We start from the raw sequence: 21,558 nt of genomic DNA, 5'->3' as shown, positions 1-21,558 counted from the left end.
ATGATTGCTTGTTACAATGAGACTATCTATTTGCACAAATACTTAATTGATACAATCTATTTGCACAAATACTTAATTGAGACTATCTATTTGCACAAATACTTAATTGATACAATCTCACGGTAAGACTATTTATATTAGACTACCTCGTATACATCTAGTTTATTAAAGTCATTACTTATAATTAAAAAATAATTAATTATTAAAATAAACTAATTATATGAATATGTTTCATAATGAGACAGTCTCATATGAACTAAAGAAATAATACTTCCTTCGTTTCATACTACTTGCACCAAATCAACATTTGCACTATTTATCATTCTATAGTAATTTACATATTTCAGTTATTATACGAGAAATGAACATAGTCATGTGAGATCTTGCTTTGTTCGTCTTGTCGCATATTTTCTTAATATCAAACTTTTATATTTTTTAGTTATGTATAACTCTACATATAAACGATCTGACAAATACATTAAATTGCGCAATAATATATATGGTGCAATGCAGGTATTTTAGAACGAGGAAAGTATTAATTTGAAAAAAATATCCAATTACACATCCTACTAGGCAAATGACATGGTACAATTATGATAATGAGGTGGCCTATCCTCTAGCATTGATTTCAAAACATGATAGGGCTTCCCACATACGCCAATTTTTAGGCTATATAAACCCCTCAATTATTTTTGGATTCTCACTCCCACTCACTCCCTCACTTACTTATTCTCACTCTCTCACTCACTAAATTTCCATTTTTCTAAAAAAAATAAAAAATAATGGGAATTTCTAAAAGCAAAAAAATTCCACTAATTTGTGTGTGTTTTTGTGTATGGATGATGATACAAGTTGTTAACTCATCCAAATTTGATGAACTATTCCAACCCAGTTGGGCTTCTGAACATTTAATCTATGAAGGAGACCTTCTCAAGCTCAAACTTGATAACTTTTCTGGTACTTAATCCCTTCTTTTCTTCACTTTTAACCATAATTAACCATTATCTACCTAATTATTGGTTAATCATAAGACTTTATATGTACAACATGTTCGGCCGTAAATGTCTAAGAAAATTAAGGCTTTTTCAATATTAAATTATGCAAGTATTCAGATTTTTAATGATCAGTTTAAGTTTTTTGTTAAAAAGTTTGATAAAATAGTTAACAAGATTTGTTTTTGGTGAATTATAGGAGCTGGGTTTCAATCAAAGAGCAAATACATTTATGGGAAAGTATCCATTGAATTGAAGTTGGTTGAAGGTGACTCTGCTGGTACTGTTACTGCCTTCTATGTAAGTTTTTATTCATTTTATTTGGCCCCACTTTATTTTTTGTACAAAAATTAACTTTTACATATATATATATATACATAAAGATTAAATAACTCAATTAAAATAATTATTAGCCTTTGAATTTTTCGTTTTGAGCTTGTTTTATCGGAAGATGATGTATTTGAGATTTATGAAAATGTAAATAAATGCAGATGTCATCAGATGGTCCAAAGCATAATGAATTTGATTTTGAGTTTTTGGGAAATAGTAGTGGGGAACCATACTTGATTCAGACAAATATATATGTAAATGGAGTGGGTAATAGAGAACAAAGGCATAGTCTTTGGTATGATCCTACTAAAGACTTCCATACCTACTCTTTGCATTGGACTCCTCATCATGTTGTGTAAGTTCTTTTTCTTTTTTATTTTTATCTTCAACTACACTTATTTTCAGTTTTGGTTATTTATATTAAACTGTGGTAATTTCTAGTCAAGTGAGATTGAATTTGATTCGTCTCAATACATATTTATTCATATTTATTTTTTATAATTTTTAATTATACATAGTTATAGATATTAAGGATTGAATAAGGGTATTGAATAAATATACTCCCTCCGAACCAATTTAGATTTCCCATTTGCTTGTGCACGGTTGTTAAGGATGGTGTGGGGTCTATTTAAAAGGGTAAATAGTAAATGGTAAGTAGTGAAGGGTAAGCACTGAAGGGTAGTTGGGTAAGTAAGGTACTTGGAGGTATATTCGTAATTACTTGTGTAAACTAAGGATATTTAGGTAAAAAAAATTGACAAAAATAGAAATGGAACAACTAAAAAGACTTTGTCAAATAAGAAAATGAGACAACTAAATTTATTCGGAGGGAGTATAAAGTAAATGAAACATCAATAGTAAATAGGAGGGAGTATAAACAAACATAAATTTAAATCATTTTGTCTTGTATAGATTTTGTACATACTAAATACGATGTACTAACTCTAGATTTAAACCTAGTTAAGTATTTTCTTTCGGCTAAATTGAATAATGATTTGTAGTTTATTAAATGAATTTAAACATGAGTCTCACTAAAAAAGCATATTATAATCGTATTTATAGTTAAGTAATCCAAAAGTGTGTTATAATTTGTTAATAAAGTGACATTTTAGAAAAATCAAGTTAATTTTGAAATGGACCATTTAGCTAATTCTTCATCATTAGCAATAAAAAGTAAGTTTAATCATGATTTATGACTCACAATAAAAGCACACTAATGAAAATGCTGTAATTATTTATATATATGCCTTTATGTAAGGCATTAATGTCAAACATATCATTCCAAACCAACCTACTACTTGGCTATCATAATTAACATCATCACCGGCCCATAAGTCCATCACCCTACCCTATATCAAATCATTGATCCAATATTTAGAATTTTTTATTCCAAAAAAGTAAAATAAGAAAATTTTTTAAAGTCATTTTTACTATAAATAACCAAAGTCTAACAAAAAATATTAACTTGTTAAATTAAAATACAAAAGTGCCATGATTATTCGATATCAAAGTAAATTTCATTGTAATTGTAAAACATTTAGTGCAAATCTTTTTAAAACAATACTTTTAAAGTTCATTCTACAAATATGAAAATCTTTCTTTTCATAAAACTTAGTAAAAAGGAATAAAAATTGCATTAAAAGTCATTATCAATTATCATTACTATTTCTCAATACCGTCTATCATAAGGTTTTGAGGGTAAAAAGATATTGGGATATCTACAAGATAATACCCCTTAATTATTAAATTAGTTCACATTAAAGACCAAGGTTTTGACAAAATTTTAAATATAATTTTTTGACTTGCCAAGTTATATTGAGGAATTAGGAATATTTTTGGGTCCAAATTCCTATTAAAAATTTGCTTAAAATTCACCCTTATTTATATGGTTTGAATTTAATTTTTATAGACTTGACGAATTATAGGTCTAAAATATAATTGAATTTGAGTCTAGGTTTAAGTTGTTCCATGTTTAGATGCAAACTTGACCCAGACTCGTTTTAGACCCATCGCATGTTTAAATTATATACCCATCGAGTCTAATTTATTCAACTTTTAAATTGAACACTAACTTAGAACACAAAATTTGATTTTGACCCGAATGAACACTTTTAGAATTGTCTCGATTGTTTTGTTTTGAACCAGATTTTCAGTAGACGAAACACCAATCCGTGAGCACACAAACTTAGAACACAGAGGAATAGCCTTTCCCAAAGATCAAGCAATGGGTGTATACAGTTCAATATGGAATGCAGACGATTGGGCTACACAAGGTGGTCGAATCAAAACCGATTGGTCACATTCACCTTTCATTGCTACTTACCGAGACTTTCAGATCGACGGTTGCGAGTGCCCGGAACCCGCTGCGGTTTCGGACAACATGAAGAGATGCACAAGTGGTGGTCAAAAGAAATATTGGTGGGATCAGCCCACAATGTCTGAACTTAGCCTTCATCAAAACCATCAGCTTAAATGGGTTCGGGCTAATCATTTGGTTTATGATTATTGTAGTGATGCTTCACGGTTTCCGGTGATGCCGGTCGAGTGTGTGCATCATCGCCATGAGCGCCGCCATTAGTGGTGGTTGTGTTGGGTTGGGTAATTGTGGGATATGGGGTTATGGCTTGTGGTGTGGTTTGATCATGAGGGCTTGATTTTTTTGTATAAAAGGTGCGAAAAAAAGCCAATGTAAAAATTGCATGTAAAAATTGTTCTTTGTTTTAATTTTATTGGCTTTGTTTATTACTCTCTATCCACCTAATGTGTCATATTTGACTTTTTACTATTTTTTAGGTAGTCAAATGTGACCGCATGTAAAAGTAAAAAGTGTAGTGTTACTAAATTTTAATAGGGGTGAAATGTGGTTAGTAGGCGTAAAGGTTTGAAAAAGTAAGGATAAATTGGTAAAGTTAGCATATCTAAAATAAAAATGAGACAATGAAGGTGACTTAAATAAGGAAATCAGACACTTAAAATGAATATGTGGGATATATGAGTTTGATAATTATTTTTTAAAATTTTGTTGTCATTTTAGGTTATTTTTGGCTTTTGGAATTTTGATTGATTAAATGGCTTTTTAACAAATTGAAAATAATGTTTTTAAGCAAAAATATGAAATATTCAACTGATCAAGTCAACCAACAATTCTTATCTCTTAAATTTTAATGGTTAAATAATATAATTATCCTTGCTTGGGTAAAGTGACTAATGGCTCTAAATACTTCTTTCGTTCTTTTTTGATCTTTCACTTTGGGTTTTTCACATATTTAGGAAGATAGAATCTTTGGGTTGTAGAAGGGTATTATTTTAATTAAATAGTAGTGTGAAGTAATGATTGTATTGGAAGTATGAGGTTGTAGTGGGTATTATTTAATTATGTATTTATGAGAGAGAAATTAATTATAAATAAAAGAAAAATGGTACATTAAAAGAAAATGCGGGGTTTTAATGGGTAAAAGCGAGATAAAAACTTTCTAAAAGTAGAAAGTATTCTAAAGTGGAAGAACTTTTAAAACTACCCGTGATAATAATGTGGAAGATCAAAAAGAACGGAGGGAGTAGTTGTTACGAACAAGTTTAGAAATAAATTGATTAATATGATGGTAACACTAAGGAAAAAGTCGATTAAAAAGTAAAAAATTTTGAAGAAACTAATTATGTAAATGACTTCATCCATTGAAAAGTCAGCTTAAAAAAAATGATTTAGGTTTGCAAATTTTTTACCTCTAATGTATAACCCATCGTTTACATTAACTTGTAGTATGAGTAAATAATACTCTACAATGACATTTTAAAAAATTTGATGGACCCGATTACTGTAGGAGTATTTATTAATATTAAAAACAGTTTTTTTTTCTTTTTATTTTAATTTTTTGGTTTCTGTAAATCATAATATAAATAAGGCTCTTAAAATATACCTATTTGTTGTTCTGGATGCAACATAGAGAAATTTTACACTATTCATTATTTTAAGTAATTTATACTTATTGTTATTATACGAGAAAAAAATTTAATTATGTAATATCATGTTTTATTCGTCTAGACTTCATAATTATAATTTTTTGTAATTATATATAAATGCATTGTACTGTAAAAAAGATGTTTGGGTGATAAACAAATCAGTAAGTAAAACATTCCAGAGGATTTACGATCATACAATCTTGTAGTGTGGTGTGATCTTCAGGGCTTGATCTGTTTGCATAAAAGGTGCAAAAAAAGCCCATGTAAATACCTTTCTTTGTTTTTTTTATTTCAAGGGTGTTGATAATTAGTTTTTTTTTAAATTTTTTTTTTACTCTTTTTACACAAATTCTTGTGAGAGAAGGTCTTGTTGAGAGACCATTCCTAATTTGATCAGCCTGTTATCATCTTTTAATTTAATTAAGCTTTAATGGGCTGGGCTTAAAAGATGTCTCTAATAAAACGGTCTCTCAGAACACCAACTGTTCTTTTTAGCTTATTTTTGGTATTTGGGCTTTTTGTTGATCAAATAACTTTTAAGCCTATTGAAAAGTAAGCTTTTAAGCCGAAATGGAAAACTATTTCTAATATCTTATATTTTTCTTTAGTTTTCCATCTACTTTTTTCCTATGTATATTGGATATGTTGATTGATTTTTTTTAGATGATATGTTGATTTAAATAGTTAGCTTACCAGCTAATAATTTTAGTTACTCAAATCAACTAAAATGTTATGTCTTTATATCTTTAATGATTAAATATATTGAAAGAGGGGTGCTTGGACCAAATAATGGTAAGAAACTATATAGTAGATGATCAAAAACAAAATATAGACAATAGAGATGACAAACAACACTCACAACATTCGACAATGGAGATCTCTCACAATACTAATACATAGAAGAAAAACTCTCGTGATGTTTACCCTAGCCCCTAAAAATGAATTAGCCCTCTCTACAAGTGTTGTGTGTTGAACTATTGATTCTATGAATGCATAAATTCTTTTTATAGAGTGTATATAACATTCTAGACTCGCACATTAACTCTACAATAACTTACATCAAACCAAAATCAATTCCCCATTAAGTCACACACTTCACTCCACGTTAATGTAGCAAGAAATCAAAGAACTAATATGCTATTAAGTTATACATTAACTCACCAATAAAATAGCAATTAATTACAGATTTAATTGTCCTTTTATTGCACCATTAATGTTGCTCTCAACATGTCATGCCTTTTTTCTAATCAATGAGCCACTAGCATCACACATTGATAATTTAACACTTACACTAAAATATATATTAGATATGCTTGATGAATAACAAATGGCTAACAAGGTAGAAGTATAAACCAATCGTTATGAAGATGTTTAGAAATAAATCGAGTATTCTTGTAATTGTTCACATTTTCTCCATTATCTTAATTTTCATCTGTTCCAATAAAATGCATCAATTTTTATTTTAGTTCGCAACACCTCTTTATATGCTTCTTTTGTCTGAACGAAAAGAGATGAGCTTATTTTTTGTAACCATCTTAAATAATCATTTTAACTATTTATTTATATTTTGTTTTATTCTTCAACTACAAATTTAGGAAAAATAGTACTAGTATCATATATATATATATATATATATATATATAAGGTGCAATTTGTAAAGTAAATATTTGAAAAACAATAGTTAAATTAATATATAAAGTCATTAAAATACGTTAACCCATTTGCTAACCGATCATCAATATGTCATGATTTTGCATCATTACATATTCGTCACGAATCAAGATTAAAGACCACCGTCCATGAAACTACTCCCTCCGTGACTTTAATTTGTCATATATTTTTTTTAATTTTAGTTTGTTTTACTAAATTGACATTTTCACTATTTTTTGATGAGACTCGACCTCTTATACTCTTTTTATTTTTCGGTAAGTCTTGAATGAGATCGTCTTATATGAGACTGACACATTCAAGCAGCCCAAATCATGTATATTAAAATTGTTTTTAATAAATTATAATATAATTAGGACAACTCATCTTAAGTCTTTTTACGATGAGACGGTCTTAATAGAGAATTCATCTATTTTTTTGTTATTTCTATTCTAAACATTTTAGTGCGTCAACATGTTATATTTAACTTCTTAATCTTTATGCCATTTAATAATCTGGCTAATGGTTTGTACTCCTACACGCTACAAAGTAGTACTTCTTTTATCTCTCATTTTGCACAATTTTTTCATTTTAATTTGTTAACTGATTTTGTACTATTTTTTTTCTTTTGCAATAATTTCACTTTTATTTTTTTAATCTCATCCAGTAATTTATAATCTCTCTTCATAAACCACTTATTTTTATTTTTTCACTTATTTTTTTGTCTCATTCTTTAACTTAATTTTTCTTTTCACTAATTTTTTATTAATTTTATATTAAGTGCAACATAAAAAAGACACTAATAAATGTGGGATAAGATCTTACAATATACTTGAGAAGAGTGAATACAACATTAGCAATTTCAATAATTATCAAATATTCATTTCTCTGAAGAGTGAGTCTTGTCCATTAATTAATAGATTGAAATGTTCATCTCTGACAGGAAAAACTTTATTTATACACTTGATATTGTGTTATGAATAGATATAAATAATGGAGAAAAGGAAAAAAAAAAATTGAAAAGATGGAGAGATTTCTTATTTGGATAACAATAAGGGAAGGAATAGAGGAAAAATATGGACAAATTTTGTTAAGAATATAATATATCCTAAATTAGAAAGATTTGAAAGGAAAACACTTATTTTCTTTCTTTTTCCTTCTCTTTCTTTCTAAACAAACAAGATGTACTCTCATTCCTTGCTCCTCTCCTTCATTTCCCTTAATTCCTTTTCTTTCCTTTCTGTCTTTTCTCTTCTAAATTTCTATCCAAACGTAAGTAGTATTAAGAAATTATCTATATTATATGCATTTATTATTGGAAAATTTACCCAGAATAATCCAACCTATTCACGATTTTTCTACAATAATCCAACTATCGATTAACCATGAATAATCCGAACTTCGGAGGGTCTTTGCCTTGGGTACACCCGGGTGACCTGCTACCTATTGTAGCAAGTCATTTTGAATATAAAAAAAAGATAAATATTTTAAAAAATGGAAAATTTACCCAGAATAATCCAACCTATTTACGATTTTCCTACAATAATACCAACTATTGACTAAATGCCAGAAAATTACCTATTGCACCGGTAAAAACAAGAGCAACAACAGCACAGGTTAAGTGAGTCAATAGTTGGGATTTTTCATGGTTAATCGATAGTTGGGATTATTGTAGGAAAATCGTGAATAAGTTGGATTATTCTAGGTAAATTTTCCTTTATTATACACATGCCAATCAACGATGATATATTCAATAATTTCTCAACAAATATCAATTACCATCTATGTGGATCGGATAAACTATTCTAAATATAGGATGATATTATGATAAATTTCGTCAAAAACAACAAGAACATGAAATGCTCCTCATATTGCCACACGTAGGGTTTCTTGGATGGACATGGACCAGACAATATGTTCATTAATTATAATTCTTGTTTTAAAGTCTTTGTCTACATGAAAAGTCAAGATTGTTATCATTTGCATGAATATCGTAACTTCTTTAAAGTCCAACTTGACCATATATATTAAGGAGGTTCTAGTATATTTTTGAAAATGGTACCAAGCATAAAGAATAACCCACTTATAAGTCTAAGAAAGTTTACTATCAAAATAAACGAATTAATATTAGTAGGAATTACTTATAAAATCATAAAATGGTATATCTGCTTTTATATTCATTGAGGAGACGTAACGAAGGGATGCGTTACCCTGAAGAGATGTAATATAGGGATGTGATACTTAATTACGTTGTTTAAGTCTTTAAGTAGAGATATTATGCCTTATTTGTACACACATTTTTAAGAATTCGTATCCCTATTTTTTGAATTTCTCATTTTTATCATCTTAGAATTTTGCAAACTCTATTTTAATTTCATAATTCAGAAATTACTTCTCATAAAAACACATTTATTCCTTTACATTGCTACTTTTTATAGTGGATATATATTATAGTACAAACTGTTGTATCACAATTGCCTATTGTTGAAGTTCAACCCAAGCACTATTGTGTGCGAAATAACGCTATAAGAAAAGCATCTAAATGTGCCTCATCGGTTTGGTATCAAGTTGCTAAAGACTTAAGTATCTAAATTATCTTTAGTATAAAGTGTTAGTTTCATAAGTTTTAGTGTTGTTATCATAAATTGCAATTTTATAAGCATTATTATGATTTCTAGTCATCGTAATAGGTTTGTTTATATTTGTAAAATCTAAGTTTTTATTTGGTATTTATTATTCTTCCAAGTGTTGTAAAAACATATAGTGTGCTCTTTCAAACATGAAATAAACCTCCTTATAACTTAAGAGGATGATAAATTAAGATCGTATGTTCAAAGATATGGTCATTGGAACAGGAGATATATAATTTCCAAGTTTGCACGTAGTGCTTTTTTTTTTTTTATATATTTTTTTTAGAAAGTTGTTTATCAACTTAGTGTATACTATTTTGGTATTTACTAATTTTAAAAAAAATATAAAAAAGTATGTGTTTCCATTTAATAATTACAAATCAAGTACTATTATTGCGAAATATTTGTTAAATTTTTTTGTTGGTGCATACTAAAATGGTATGGACTAAGTACATACAAGATTTTTGTTTTTCTTATTACTTTTTTTAGTGGAAAACCTATACTAATGATATTTCCAGCAAATACACTACAAATAGATAATAAAATGGCGACAGCACAATTGATCACCAATTGATCGCTAAAATGGCAGAGAGTAGGCCTGGCGATGGCCTAGCAACGGACCCATGTGTCGTTCCCCAAAATAGTGGACGTTAAATGAAAGTTGGACGCTTGTACGTAGCCAAAATCACGACAAGGGTGGCAACGAGCCAACGACACGTGCCCGTCACTTGGTGCTTCAGAAAATGGCGACGACCTAGTTGTATTTAGTACCTTTTTTTAAATATGACCACACCGATTTTACTAATTTTATGATTAAATACTTTTTTCTTTTCTATTTTATGATTAAGGGTCAAGCCTGTATAACAAAACGTAAGCTGGCGGATCCAATTTCACTCACTCTTCCCTTTGGCCGCATTCTCTATATGGATATAGGTTGTTGCCTTTCTTTCCTCTCTTTGATCATGGTTTTCCATAAGTAGAACACAATAAATATAATAATAATGATAACTCTAATTTTACTCTTTATATTCTTTCTGTTATTTCTACTAATTTGAAATACTATATTCAATTTTTTTAATCTTTGTTTTACATTTGCCTAGAATCTAGATGGTATTCTCCCACACGAAGGGGTGGTAGTGATCCTACAACTAGAAATACCCTAATGTGATGTCATAACTGATAATGCCTTGTGCAAGTGGTCAAAAATAGCTGCATGTTTACAACTCGTATACTGTACATTGGCACACTCATCTCAAAAACCGTGTTGAAATTCAAACAATGTACATTATACGACTATGAACACAACTACAATTACAACCTTGTAGTTGTAATTTGGAAGTGGTATGTAAAGGTGAGTTATAGGGGTGTCTGAATGCTTTGGCTATTCGACCTTCGTTTTTTGAAGAAATTTTAAATTTTCAGGATAAAGATCCGAAACTTTTAAAGTTAAAGGAACAAGCACGGGAAGGAAAAGCGGAGGGATTCTTTGTTCAGGAAGATGGAAGCTTGAGGTTCAATGGTCGCTGGTGTTTACCGACAGAGGAGGAATCTTTGAAGGAACGTATCTTGGATGAGGCCCATTGTACGAAATTTTCAATCCATCCGGGCGGTGATAAAATGTATCAAGACCTTAAGTTAATGTTTTGGTGGTCTGGGATGAAGAAGGATATTGCGGATTATGTCTCGCGCTGTTTGACTTGTCAAAAGGTTAAAAGTGAGCATAAAAGACCAGGAGGTTTACTACAACCTTTGGAGATACCGGTATGGAAGTGGGATGATATCTCTATGGATACACGGTATCTGTCACAATTCTGGCAAACCTTGCAACAGGCAATGGGTACTACGTTGCTTTATAGTACGTCATTCCATCCGCAGACGGATGGGCAAACAGAGCGGACAAATCAGATATTAGAGGATATGTTGCGCGCTATTGCCATGGAAAGGCAAGGGTCGTGGGATGAACATTTGGATTTGGCGAATTTTCTTACAACAACAGTTATCAGACATCTATACATATGGCTCCATTCGAGGCTTTGTATGGGCGTCGTTGTCGTAGTCCGGTTTATTGGGATGATTTCACCGAAGTGATGACCTTGAGACCTGAGTTGTTATTTCAGATGACTGAAAAGGTGAAGTTGATAAGGGATCGTTTGAAAGCGGCACAGGATCGTCAAAAGTGTTATGTTGATTTGAAACGACGACCAGAAGAGTTCATCGTGGGCGAACGGGTATTACTTCGCGTGTCACCCATGCGCGGAGTAATGCGTTTTGGTACTCGTGGAAAGTTGAGTCCTCGATTCATAGGACCATATGAAATTTTGGAACGTGTGGGTAAGGTGGCTTATCGGTTAGCCCTTCCAAACTCCTTGGAAAAGGTACATGACGTATTTCATGTGTGGCAGCTTAAGCGATATCATGCCGCAGCCTCTCATGTCTTAGATCTCGAACCTTTAGATTTGGATACATCCTTGTCTTACTCTGAGCAACCGATTAGAATCTTGGACACGAAGGTCCGTAGTACACGTCGGAAGGATATATCTATGGTAAAGGTCCTGTGGTCAAATCACGAGCGTGAAGCGGCTACATGGGAAACGAAAGACTCTATGCGAGAAAAGTACCCTCACCTCTTTTAGGTTAGTAGCGTTACGGGGACGTAACTTCTTAAGGGGGGTAGAGGGCGATAGGAATTTCGCGCGAGTAATGATAAATCTTTTGGTTGGTAGTTTTGCCTTTTTGCAAGTGTTGTGTTATGATAACATTTGTGTTCTGCGTTTTTCGTTGCCATGCAAGTTACGAGGACGTAACTTCTTTTAAGAGGGGTAGTCTGTAACACCCCGTAATTTATCGGGTTTAAAAAAATAAAATAAAATATAATAAAATAAAGTATAACAAAATAAAATAAATAAGTAATATTAAATTATATTATTTTACATAGTTAATTATAAGAAATAAAGTAAGTTTAATTTTAACGGTAACGAGTTTTATCGCGTACGATGTTATCGCTTGACGTTTCTTTGCTGTTTTAACAATAATATAATAATTACTTAATTAATTAACAAAAAAAAAATATGTTGTGGGAGGTGAAGGGTGGCCGGTTGGTGCTAGGCATGGGAGGAGTTTTGTAACTCCTCTCATAAGTGAGCATTATGAGCATTATTTGCACATTAAGTGAATTATCTCCTTAATGGCTTTTTAATCCCATAATCCCTCACAATCCTAATCCTCCAATTAAACACAAAATTCAGAAAAAAATATTTCTCTTCTTGCCCTTCTTGTTTTCGGCAGCCAAAAGAAAAAAAAAAATCTTGTTGTTCAATCCAATCTTTTGATCAAAGGGACCTCGATTCATAAGAGGGCGAAATTTCTGTCGTGCTTGAACAATGTTGTTTGCAGCGCTTAAAGGTACACGCTTAGACCATACTGTTTATGTGGTTGTGCAAGTAGTGTTGTTTCATTTCTAATCGAGGCATTGTAAATCACATAAGATTAGACACCTCAAATAATTTGAAAGAAATTAATTGGAAATTGAGAATTTATGTGTTTGTCACCCAAATTGTCACCCAAAGGGGTTGATGTTTGGTTATATTATGTTACCCAAAGGGGTTAACATATTGGTTTGAATTATTATAATTATTGTTCTCATGGCAGTTTTGGATCATTACGGTCACCATGGGGGTATGCATACTTTAGCCTTTGACGACCCGAACAGGACGGGCAACGTCTTAGGTCGGTGGTTGCCTTGGGATTAGCTCTCCCAAGTGTATTCCACCAAAAGAATTGGTTTATACTTGGACGACCCGAACATGACAGGCAATGTTACAAGTTGGAATTATCTAATAATGCATGATTTATACTTGAACGACCCGAATTGGGATTAACTAATAATGAATGTATTAGAGCCTATGCATGCTAGGATGAACATATTGCTTGTATTCAACCCGTTTGATATTTGTATGAAGTCTCTGACGTGTATTGGTTTGTTTCTTTGGAACCTACTGTGTGTTGTCATACGACGACTAGTAGGTTGATTGCAGGTGGTGTCTGGAGTGAGGTCTCGACTTAGAACCCGTAATCATCAAGACTATTCTATTATCTTTTTGTATTGGATTATGAGTAGAAAGAAACTCTGTACTTATGTAACTGGATATAGTGTAGTTTTCTTTTCGCTTCCGCTTATTTCAATTAGTTTGTCTAGAGGCCCTTTAGGCTCTCGAGTTGTACGTTAGAGTTTCCGCTGACATATTTTTTTCTTTGACGTTAGTATTGTTTTCTGTTTAGTTATATTCCTTATCGACGGAACATTGACGATCCTAGAGAAGACTTTTCTCTAGAGCCCCAAGGAGTGAACCGAAATTTATATTTTCATATGGATTAACGGGTCACTTAAACCGGGCCGTTACAATAGATAAAATTAATATAAATCAAAATCACCAATATAATCCTAATGAATATAATCAATTTATTTAATGTGTAATTTTCAAAACCCACGAATATTAATACGAAAAAAATATTTAGCACCTTTCAATTCACACTTTTTAAGACTAAATTTGTACTATTTAAGGCTGCTTGAAAAATAAGAAATTGCTTTCTCTCCTCAATTTTTCACGTGAAGAATGTGAGGGAGAAAGAAATAAAGAATACGTCGTCATGTTAAAAACGCACATGGAAAACAACAATAATGAAAAAACTCTTTTGCTCTTTTAATCCTCCAAGTGAGTAATGCACAAACAATAATTTTATTATAATTAATCAATGATACTCCGTGTTTTAGCAACTTTATTAATCATAATATTAAGTTTATTTGATAATGATATCTGGTATTATTCAATTTTTTCCCAACTATGATCTAATTAGTTTTTTCCTTAAAAAGTTATTAAGAATTTTTATTTTTTATTTTAATTTTAAAACTTAGAAACATTTAAATAGAGAAAACAAGTTTCTATAAATAATTTCATTTTATTGTTTATATTTTCTATATTTAATCAACATTTGACGACTTTTATTTATAACTACATAGATTTCTGTGCCAAACATTTAAGAATTATTTAAATAAAAATTACTAATCTTATACTTGTAATTAAGTTGTTATATGACTTCTAAACATATTGAAACTAGAAATTGATTTTTTTAAAAAAAAAACTTTAAAAGTCCACATATCTTAATTGATTGTATATGGTAAAGATTGGTAAATAAGGTACAGTTTTAAAGTCTTTTGTAACTAATTAATTAAACAAATCTAATTAGAAAGATATTACATGATATGCTAAAAAAGATTTGCTAAATAAGAACTGAAAAGAGCAGGAAAATTTTTATCATAAAGTCGACATATGTTCTAATCTTTTCTTCATTAGTATATTAAATAGATGATATGATGTATAGATAGATCGATAGATACATAAACTAATAAGATCAAAGATGAAAAATAAACTAACATAACCTAAGAAGTAGAACTGAGATTTAAACTTTTCTTGTTGCAGTAACATGTGTCTAATTCTTCTATTGCTTTAGTATATAGTACGATGATGATGATATATAGATTGATAAATTAATAAAATTAAAGATAAAAAATTACCTAAAATAACCTTTTTTGTTGTAGTGACACATGTCTAATTCTTCTATTGCTTTAGTATATAGTATGATGATGATATGATAGGAGTTCTAATTAATTTAGGAAATATATTTTATATTTTCTTATCAAATTAGTAATAAATAAAGAGACCTAAATAACTTCTATAAATAAAAAATATTTATTCCTAAACTAATTAAATAGAAGATGTTATAAGAAATGTTATATATAAAAGATTTTGGAAAAAATAATTAATTCTAATAGGACTAATTTTATTTTTATCTTATCTACTTTTCAACACATAGTACATGTGAAGCCACTAAATATCCCAACATTTATGAGGTTAGAGTTATTGAAGTTTACAAGTGATCTAAGTAGATTTAAACACCTACTTCTATCTAAAATCAATGATTAAAGCCCTAATTAATTAGATTGAGAAAATTTTGTAAAACAGAAATTCTGAATCAAAATTATGAAATTGCGCCAAACCAGTCAACAAATAAAACAACACAACAAAAGTTACATAGTTCACCAATATAGGCTCTTTAAAAGAAAAATAATGAAAATCATTCAAAAGAAAATTCAAGTAAATACTAAAATTTTCTCAAAAGGGAATTGTAGTTAAAAAATGTCTCTACAAAATTAAAATTAAATTTTAAGTAAAAATGAGCTATTTAAGTCCAAAAAATGTCTTCAGTCTTCATTATTCGCTCTTCATTCTTCACTTTATGAATTAGTTCGTACTCTTTTATTTACAGATCTACATTTTTTACTCTCCACCTTAATACCCCAATAATATGTAAAGATTGATGTGTGTGCACCAAGTCCAAACTTAAACAGTCCTAAATATTAGAATACTTTAATTGAGATAAATCGTCACTCAATAAGACGACCTCAAAGTAAAACATGATATTCTTAATTGAGTTATTTAACCAATGTATAGAACGTATCTTACGGTGCAACCGTCCATACTATTAATTTTTGTGCACATTATTAGACAAAATGCCTAGGCTCTAGTTTTCTTTCGTTCATGCTCTAATTTTGTTATGACAGGAATGGTTGAAATTTATTAGGTTCTATATTCTATAATCTATCTGTCTCAATAAATTTGCACTATATGAGATTAAAGAGTTGAGTTTAATTGGTTAAAGTAGTGAAATTATTTAGAAAAAAAATGAATAAAAAAATAAAAGTAATGAGATCATTGAGGCGAGTTTGTTCAAACATACTAAAATAAAAAAAAGGAAAATTCATTGTAACAAGACACAACAACTTAGTACACTTAGTGGTGTATTTTTAGTGACATTTAATTTTTTTAGTGACATTTAATTTAAATGTCACTATTTTAAATTTCTAATGGCATATATAGTGGCTTTAGTGATTCTTGTGAATGGGCAATGACAATGGTGAAGAAACAATAACAAAAACAAGTGCAAAGACAAACACTAAAAACAAAGCACAACAATAGAAGAAGCAAAACACACAATATATGAGTTATCTATGGATACCTCCTCCTCAAACAAAGTATCTTGTCATTAATATACTCAACAATACATTAATGACTCACCTTATAAGCTTCAAGAATATCCTCTTAAAGCAAAAGATTGAACCTTTAACTCAATCTCACACAATATGCATAAACAAGGATGAAGAGCTCTTATGGTGTGAACCCTAGCTTTCAATCTTGCATATGCCTCTCTCAATACCCTAATGATGTTCTAAGACTCCTTATATAGCCCTAAAACATATTAGAATAACCTAGCACAAAAGGGCATAAAGCCTACAAAAAAACCGCATACGAAACAGAAACTGTCGAATGAGGGATCTGCTGGTCGATTGCTCGCCTGGTCGAGCCACTGACTAGAACTCATTGGATGCTTGCTGCTTGTTGGCTCGATCGAGCCCTATACGCTCGGCCAGTCGAGCCATCTTCAAAACCCTCCAATCTTCGTTCCTTCTAATCATTTAGGTACTCTAATCCACCCTCAAGCTCTCATACTTCCTTGCACTCACCACTTCGCTCTCAAACGTGCAAGCCAAGGAGTATGCGACGAGGTGATCGAACTCACCTACATTAAGGTGAGATTTGGTGCTTGATTCAACAGTGATATTTATTGGACCCTTTATCACCAAAATAAAAAATAATACTAAAATTTTTATCGACATAGGATCTAATAACATTTCTCTTAAATGCAAATATAGTTCTCTTAAATGCAACTATAGGCTATAGTGACAATTACATATATTACAAAAGGCTAAATAATGTGCCACAAAAATCACTTTATAATGAAATTCAAAATAAAAACTAACTATTATAACAAAAGTATAAATTAGTGACATATTTAATGTCACTAAATATATACCAATTAAAGTTAATTTTTTTATTTTGAAAAAGTATATGCTACTGAGACATTTATATAATTGTAAATAATAAAAAATAAAAAAATACCCCTAAAAGTTTTAATTATTTCGTGTGGATGAACTTAAATACTAGGGTCGTGCGTGTGGCTGTGATCAGGTTATAACATAAGTTAACAAACTTATTGACTAGAAGTCAAATTTTAAATGGTTAAAGATCCTGTTGGATAAGATTCAATATGAATTTGCATATATTCTTTGACTTACAATTATACAAGTTAAAATGTTTTTAATTGAATTATGGTAGTATTTTCACATTTATTCTTCTTTATAGGTTTAACATAATTAACTAAAATACCCCGACATACGTTTCATATATTAATTAAATAACCCAATTAACTAAAATTATAAAACATTGATGAAGAAAATAAGTGTCCTAATAATCAAGTGTAACTACTAAAATATAAATAGCATAAAATATAGAAATTGATATATTCGATTATATTAGGTGATTATAATTGTTATATTAGAAACCAACTTTGATCTGTATAATAATTAGATTAGATATTGCAACTATAATCGGACCCTATGAGGTTACACATATAAGTTACTAATTGGATAAAGCAATACCAATTGCATAAGATGCTCTTTAGACTATTTAGTGTAGGAATTATTAGTATGATTTGATGATGTGCTTTAATTAGGAATTAAAACACAAACTAATTCATTTGATTATTACATATAAATGTTACATGTAACCAACAAAAGATTATATGAAGAGGTGTTGCATTTGCGTATAAATAGATGCACTTTGCTCATCATTTTTCGTAGACTTGTGTGCTATTTTTCTCTACCTTTCTCAATCTAAAAAGGAATAAGAGTATTAATTTTTCTTATTTCGTACTAGCATACGTTGTAATTTAAATCCAATTGGTGCGTGTGGACCAATACAAGAGGAACGACACTTGACGTTATAATAATCCGCTTCTATCATACACACCCTTTTAACTTGTGGAAATCAAGCAACGAGAGTACGATTCTTACATATAATATTGCAATTTCACTTTCACATCTAAGTTCCTATAACTGGCTCCTTTATTTGACGTCATTTCAGTGAGATACAATATCTCAGAAAAGTAGCTGATTCTTATTTATTATAATATCGTTGGACCTAGGCCTAGCTAAGCCAACACCGTCCGTCCATGATTTTGATTTATGATGAGTATTAGTACTACCTCTCGAGAGTGAACAAATAGTACATTTCTCTAGCCATTAATTTTACTGCAAACTACATTACTACGTCAGAAGAAGCAATGGGTACCCACTGTTTTTGTCGTAGGCACAAGCCACAAATCACAAACGGACCACAAGTATCCACTACACGAATTTCCAGCTGGATTCTCCTACAATTCTGATCCCTGAAATTCTTTAATATGGTGGGAACTAAAAGGCCGTTGCCGCAAAAACAACTTGACTGTCGGGTTTTGTTGATCATATAGTTGATAAGGATTGACTAATTTTAGTCAATTCCCATAATCTTGTCCTAATATTATGGGATTTATTATGTCAATATTCTTGTTATGAATGGTATGTGTGACTTGAGTGCACAAGTTAATGTGTGTAATCATGTGTGTGACTCTTGGTTTGTGGAATGTAAATGGATGTAATTATGTGGTGAGTATTCATGATGAATTATGGGTGTTAATGAAGATTAATGAAGAAGAAGAAGGGACTTGATTTATGGTAGCTCGATCGAATTCTGACAGAATGATCAGAAAGGTCGCTCGACCTACCCGCTCGACCGAGCGAGTCATTTTGGTAGGTCGAGCGGTCAGACAGAATGCTCCAGAATGCCGTTGATTCTCGTTCGACCGAGCCGCTCGACCGAGCGAGCTCCCTGTTTCGGTCGAGTGGATGTTCTGATATGCATGGGATGCTAGTTTTCGACCTTTCAAGTTCTTGGAGTTATTTCATATTATTCATTACTCAATATTAACTATGTATTCAAGTGAGCTATTGATATTCTAGTATCTAGTACTATATATAGAGCTCTCATACTCACACATCAAACACAACCCCTAAGCCAAACACACAGCCTTTTGTTTTTATCTCTTACTCAATTGTAATTCTTCTTTGAGAAGTGTTGTTTATACTCACCCTTGATATAATATAAACAGAAACTACACACCACGGAGGACATAGCCATCATTGGGTGAACCTCCTTAAATCCTTGTGTCTTTTTTAGCTTACATTGTCAAACATTGTTTTGTTCATTGTTGTTTGTATTGTTCTTAGCATCGTAACGATTTAGGCAAACATTTTCAATTCTGTTAATATTTTCTCCTATATTCTAGCTTTTATAGTACTCTGTTTACATATTTAGTTTCTTGTTTCCTTTCTTGTAAATTCATTAGTTGACTTTCTTTACTTGTATTCCTCTATATATACGTTGTTGTACTCAATAAAATAATTATCACTTCTTGAAACCTTTATATGGTATCAGCCTTTTGATCCTATCAAAACCTATACAACCCTTCTCTGTTTTAGTAACAATGGCAAACTCAACACCATCCTACCAAATCCCAAATGGTACTGACCCCTCTAAGCCTTTTACTTTCATCAACATACACACTGCTATCAAACTCACCCCTACCAATTATTTGTCATGGAAAATACATGTTGAAGCCATCCTCATTGGCCACGACCTTTACAAGTTCGTAGATAGTTCTTTCAATTGTCCATCTCGTGTCATTACCAATGATGCTGAAGAAAGTCCAAATCCTGACTTTATGTTCTGGATTAGACAAGACAAATTATTATTTGGTGTGCTCGTCGGCCCACTATCACCCACACTTATTCCTCTTGTGTCTCAAGCCAAAACTTCTAAAGGCTTATGGGATATTTTGGCTAAAACCTATGCTCTGCCAAGTTGTGGGCATATCAAACAAATTAAGGACCAACTCACGCGACTTTCTTAGGGGAACAAATCTGTCACTGAATTTATGCAGGCCATTAAAACTTGTGCTGACCAACTTGCTGCATTAGACAAGAACATTGAGCATGAAGACTTGATTGATCGAGTTCTTCTTGGTCTAGATGAGTCTTACAACTTAGTGATTGAGTCTGTCAATGCTAGAGACAGTCCTATATCATTTGAAGAACTGCATGAAAAACTCATCAACAAAGAGCTCTCCATCAATCAAAATCGGTCTGATCCAACTCTCCCGGCCACAACATTTGTTGCTACTGCTCGGTCTCACCACCATCAAAATCGTCCACATACCCGAAACAACGCTGCCCCAGGTATTCTTCCTTCCCCTCCTAATACCACCTACAAGCCTCGCCCTTTCTTAGGCAAGTGTCAATGGTGCCGTGAACAAGGTCATGTTGTTTCACAATGTCCTTCCTTTAAGCAACAATTTTCCAATGTTATCCACCAACCACCTCATAATATCAATTATTCAAATCTAAAAACAAGCAAACCTCAAGCTTATTCAGCTACTGTTGCTCCTCCTTCCACCTCATCACCTTGGCTTCTTGATAGTGGTGCCTCTCATCATGTCACTATGGACTTAGATAATCTGTCTCTCCATGCACCATATGATGGTACTGAAGAACTTATAATTGGTGATGGTACGGGTCTCAAAATCTCTCATATTGGCTCTTTATCTTTTTCTTATCTATCTTCCTCTATAAAATTAAATAATGTTCTTTGTGTTCCTGCTCTCTCAAGAAATATTATTTCTATTTTCCAACTTTGTATTGATAATAATGCTTCTGTTGAATTCTTACCAAACTCTTTTATTGTGAAGGATCTCAAAACGGGGGAATCTCTATTCCAGGGTCCGGTTAAGTCGGGCATCTATGAAGTCCAATCCATCCCTCCTCAAGTTTTCTCAAGCACAAAAGCCTCATCTCTTGATTGGCATCATCGTTTAGGGCACCCATCTTATAGGGTCTTTAGACAAATAATATTTAAAAATAAATTGCATGTTTCTAGTATGTCAACTTTAGATTGTACCTCTTGTGCTTGCAATAAAAGTCATCAACTTCCATTTTCTATTTCTACTATTAC

At 31.3% G+C, this 21,558-nt stretch overlaps 1 protein-coding gene across 1 annotated transcript; it reads left to right on the top strand.

Moving 5' to 3' along the window:
• The first annotated feature begins 699 nt into the window (after positions 1 to 699).
• LOC130806350 (xyloglucan endotransglucosylase protein 6) lies at positions 700 to 4,074 on the top strand. Its single transcript, XM_057671381.1, has 4 exons — positions 700 to 957; positions 1,192 to 1,292; positions 1,484 to 1,677; positions 3,468 to 4,074. The coding sequence occupies exons 1-4, from the start codon at positions 783 to 785 to the stop codon at positions 3,898 to 3,900; spliced, it is 903 nt and encodes a 300-aa protein (XP_057527364.1). The 5' UTR covers positions 700 to 782; the 3' UTR covers positions 3,901 to 4,074.
• The last annotated feature ends 17,484 nt before the right edge of the window (positions 4,075 to 21,558 follow it).

The sequence above is a fragment of the Amaranthus tricolor genome, chromosome 2 (assembly GCF_026212465.1).
Source record: "Amaranthus tricolor cultivar Red isolate AtriRed21 chromosome 2, ASM2621246v1, whole genome shotgun sequence".
NCBI lineage: Eukaryota > Viridiplantae > Streptophyta > Magnoliopsida > Caryophyllales > Amaranthaceae > Amaranthus > Amaranthus tricolor.
This window is presented reverse-complemented; position numbering and strand designations above follow the sequence as displayed.

Coding starts and splice junctions, on each gene's coding strand:
- LOC130806350 (XM_057671381.1), top strand. CDS start 783: ATGGGAATTTCTAAAAGCAAAAAAATTCCACTAATTTGTGTGTGTTTT. Junction 1,293..1,483: donor GTACTGTTACTGCCTTCTAT/GTAAGTTTTTAT, acceptor AAATAAATGCAG/ATGTCATCAGATGGTCCAAA. Junction 1,678..3,467: donor TGGACTCCTCATCATGTTGT/GTAAGTTCTTTT, acceptor GTTTTGAACCAG/ATTTTCAGTAGACGAAACAC.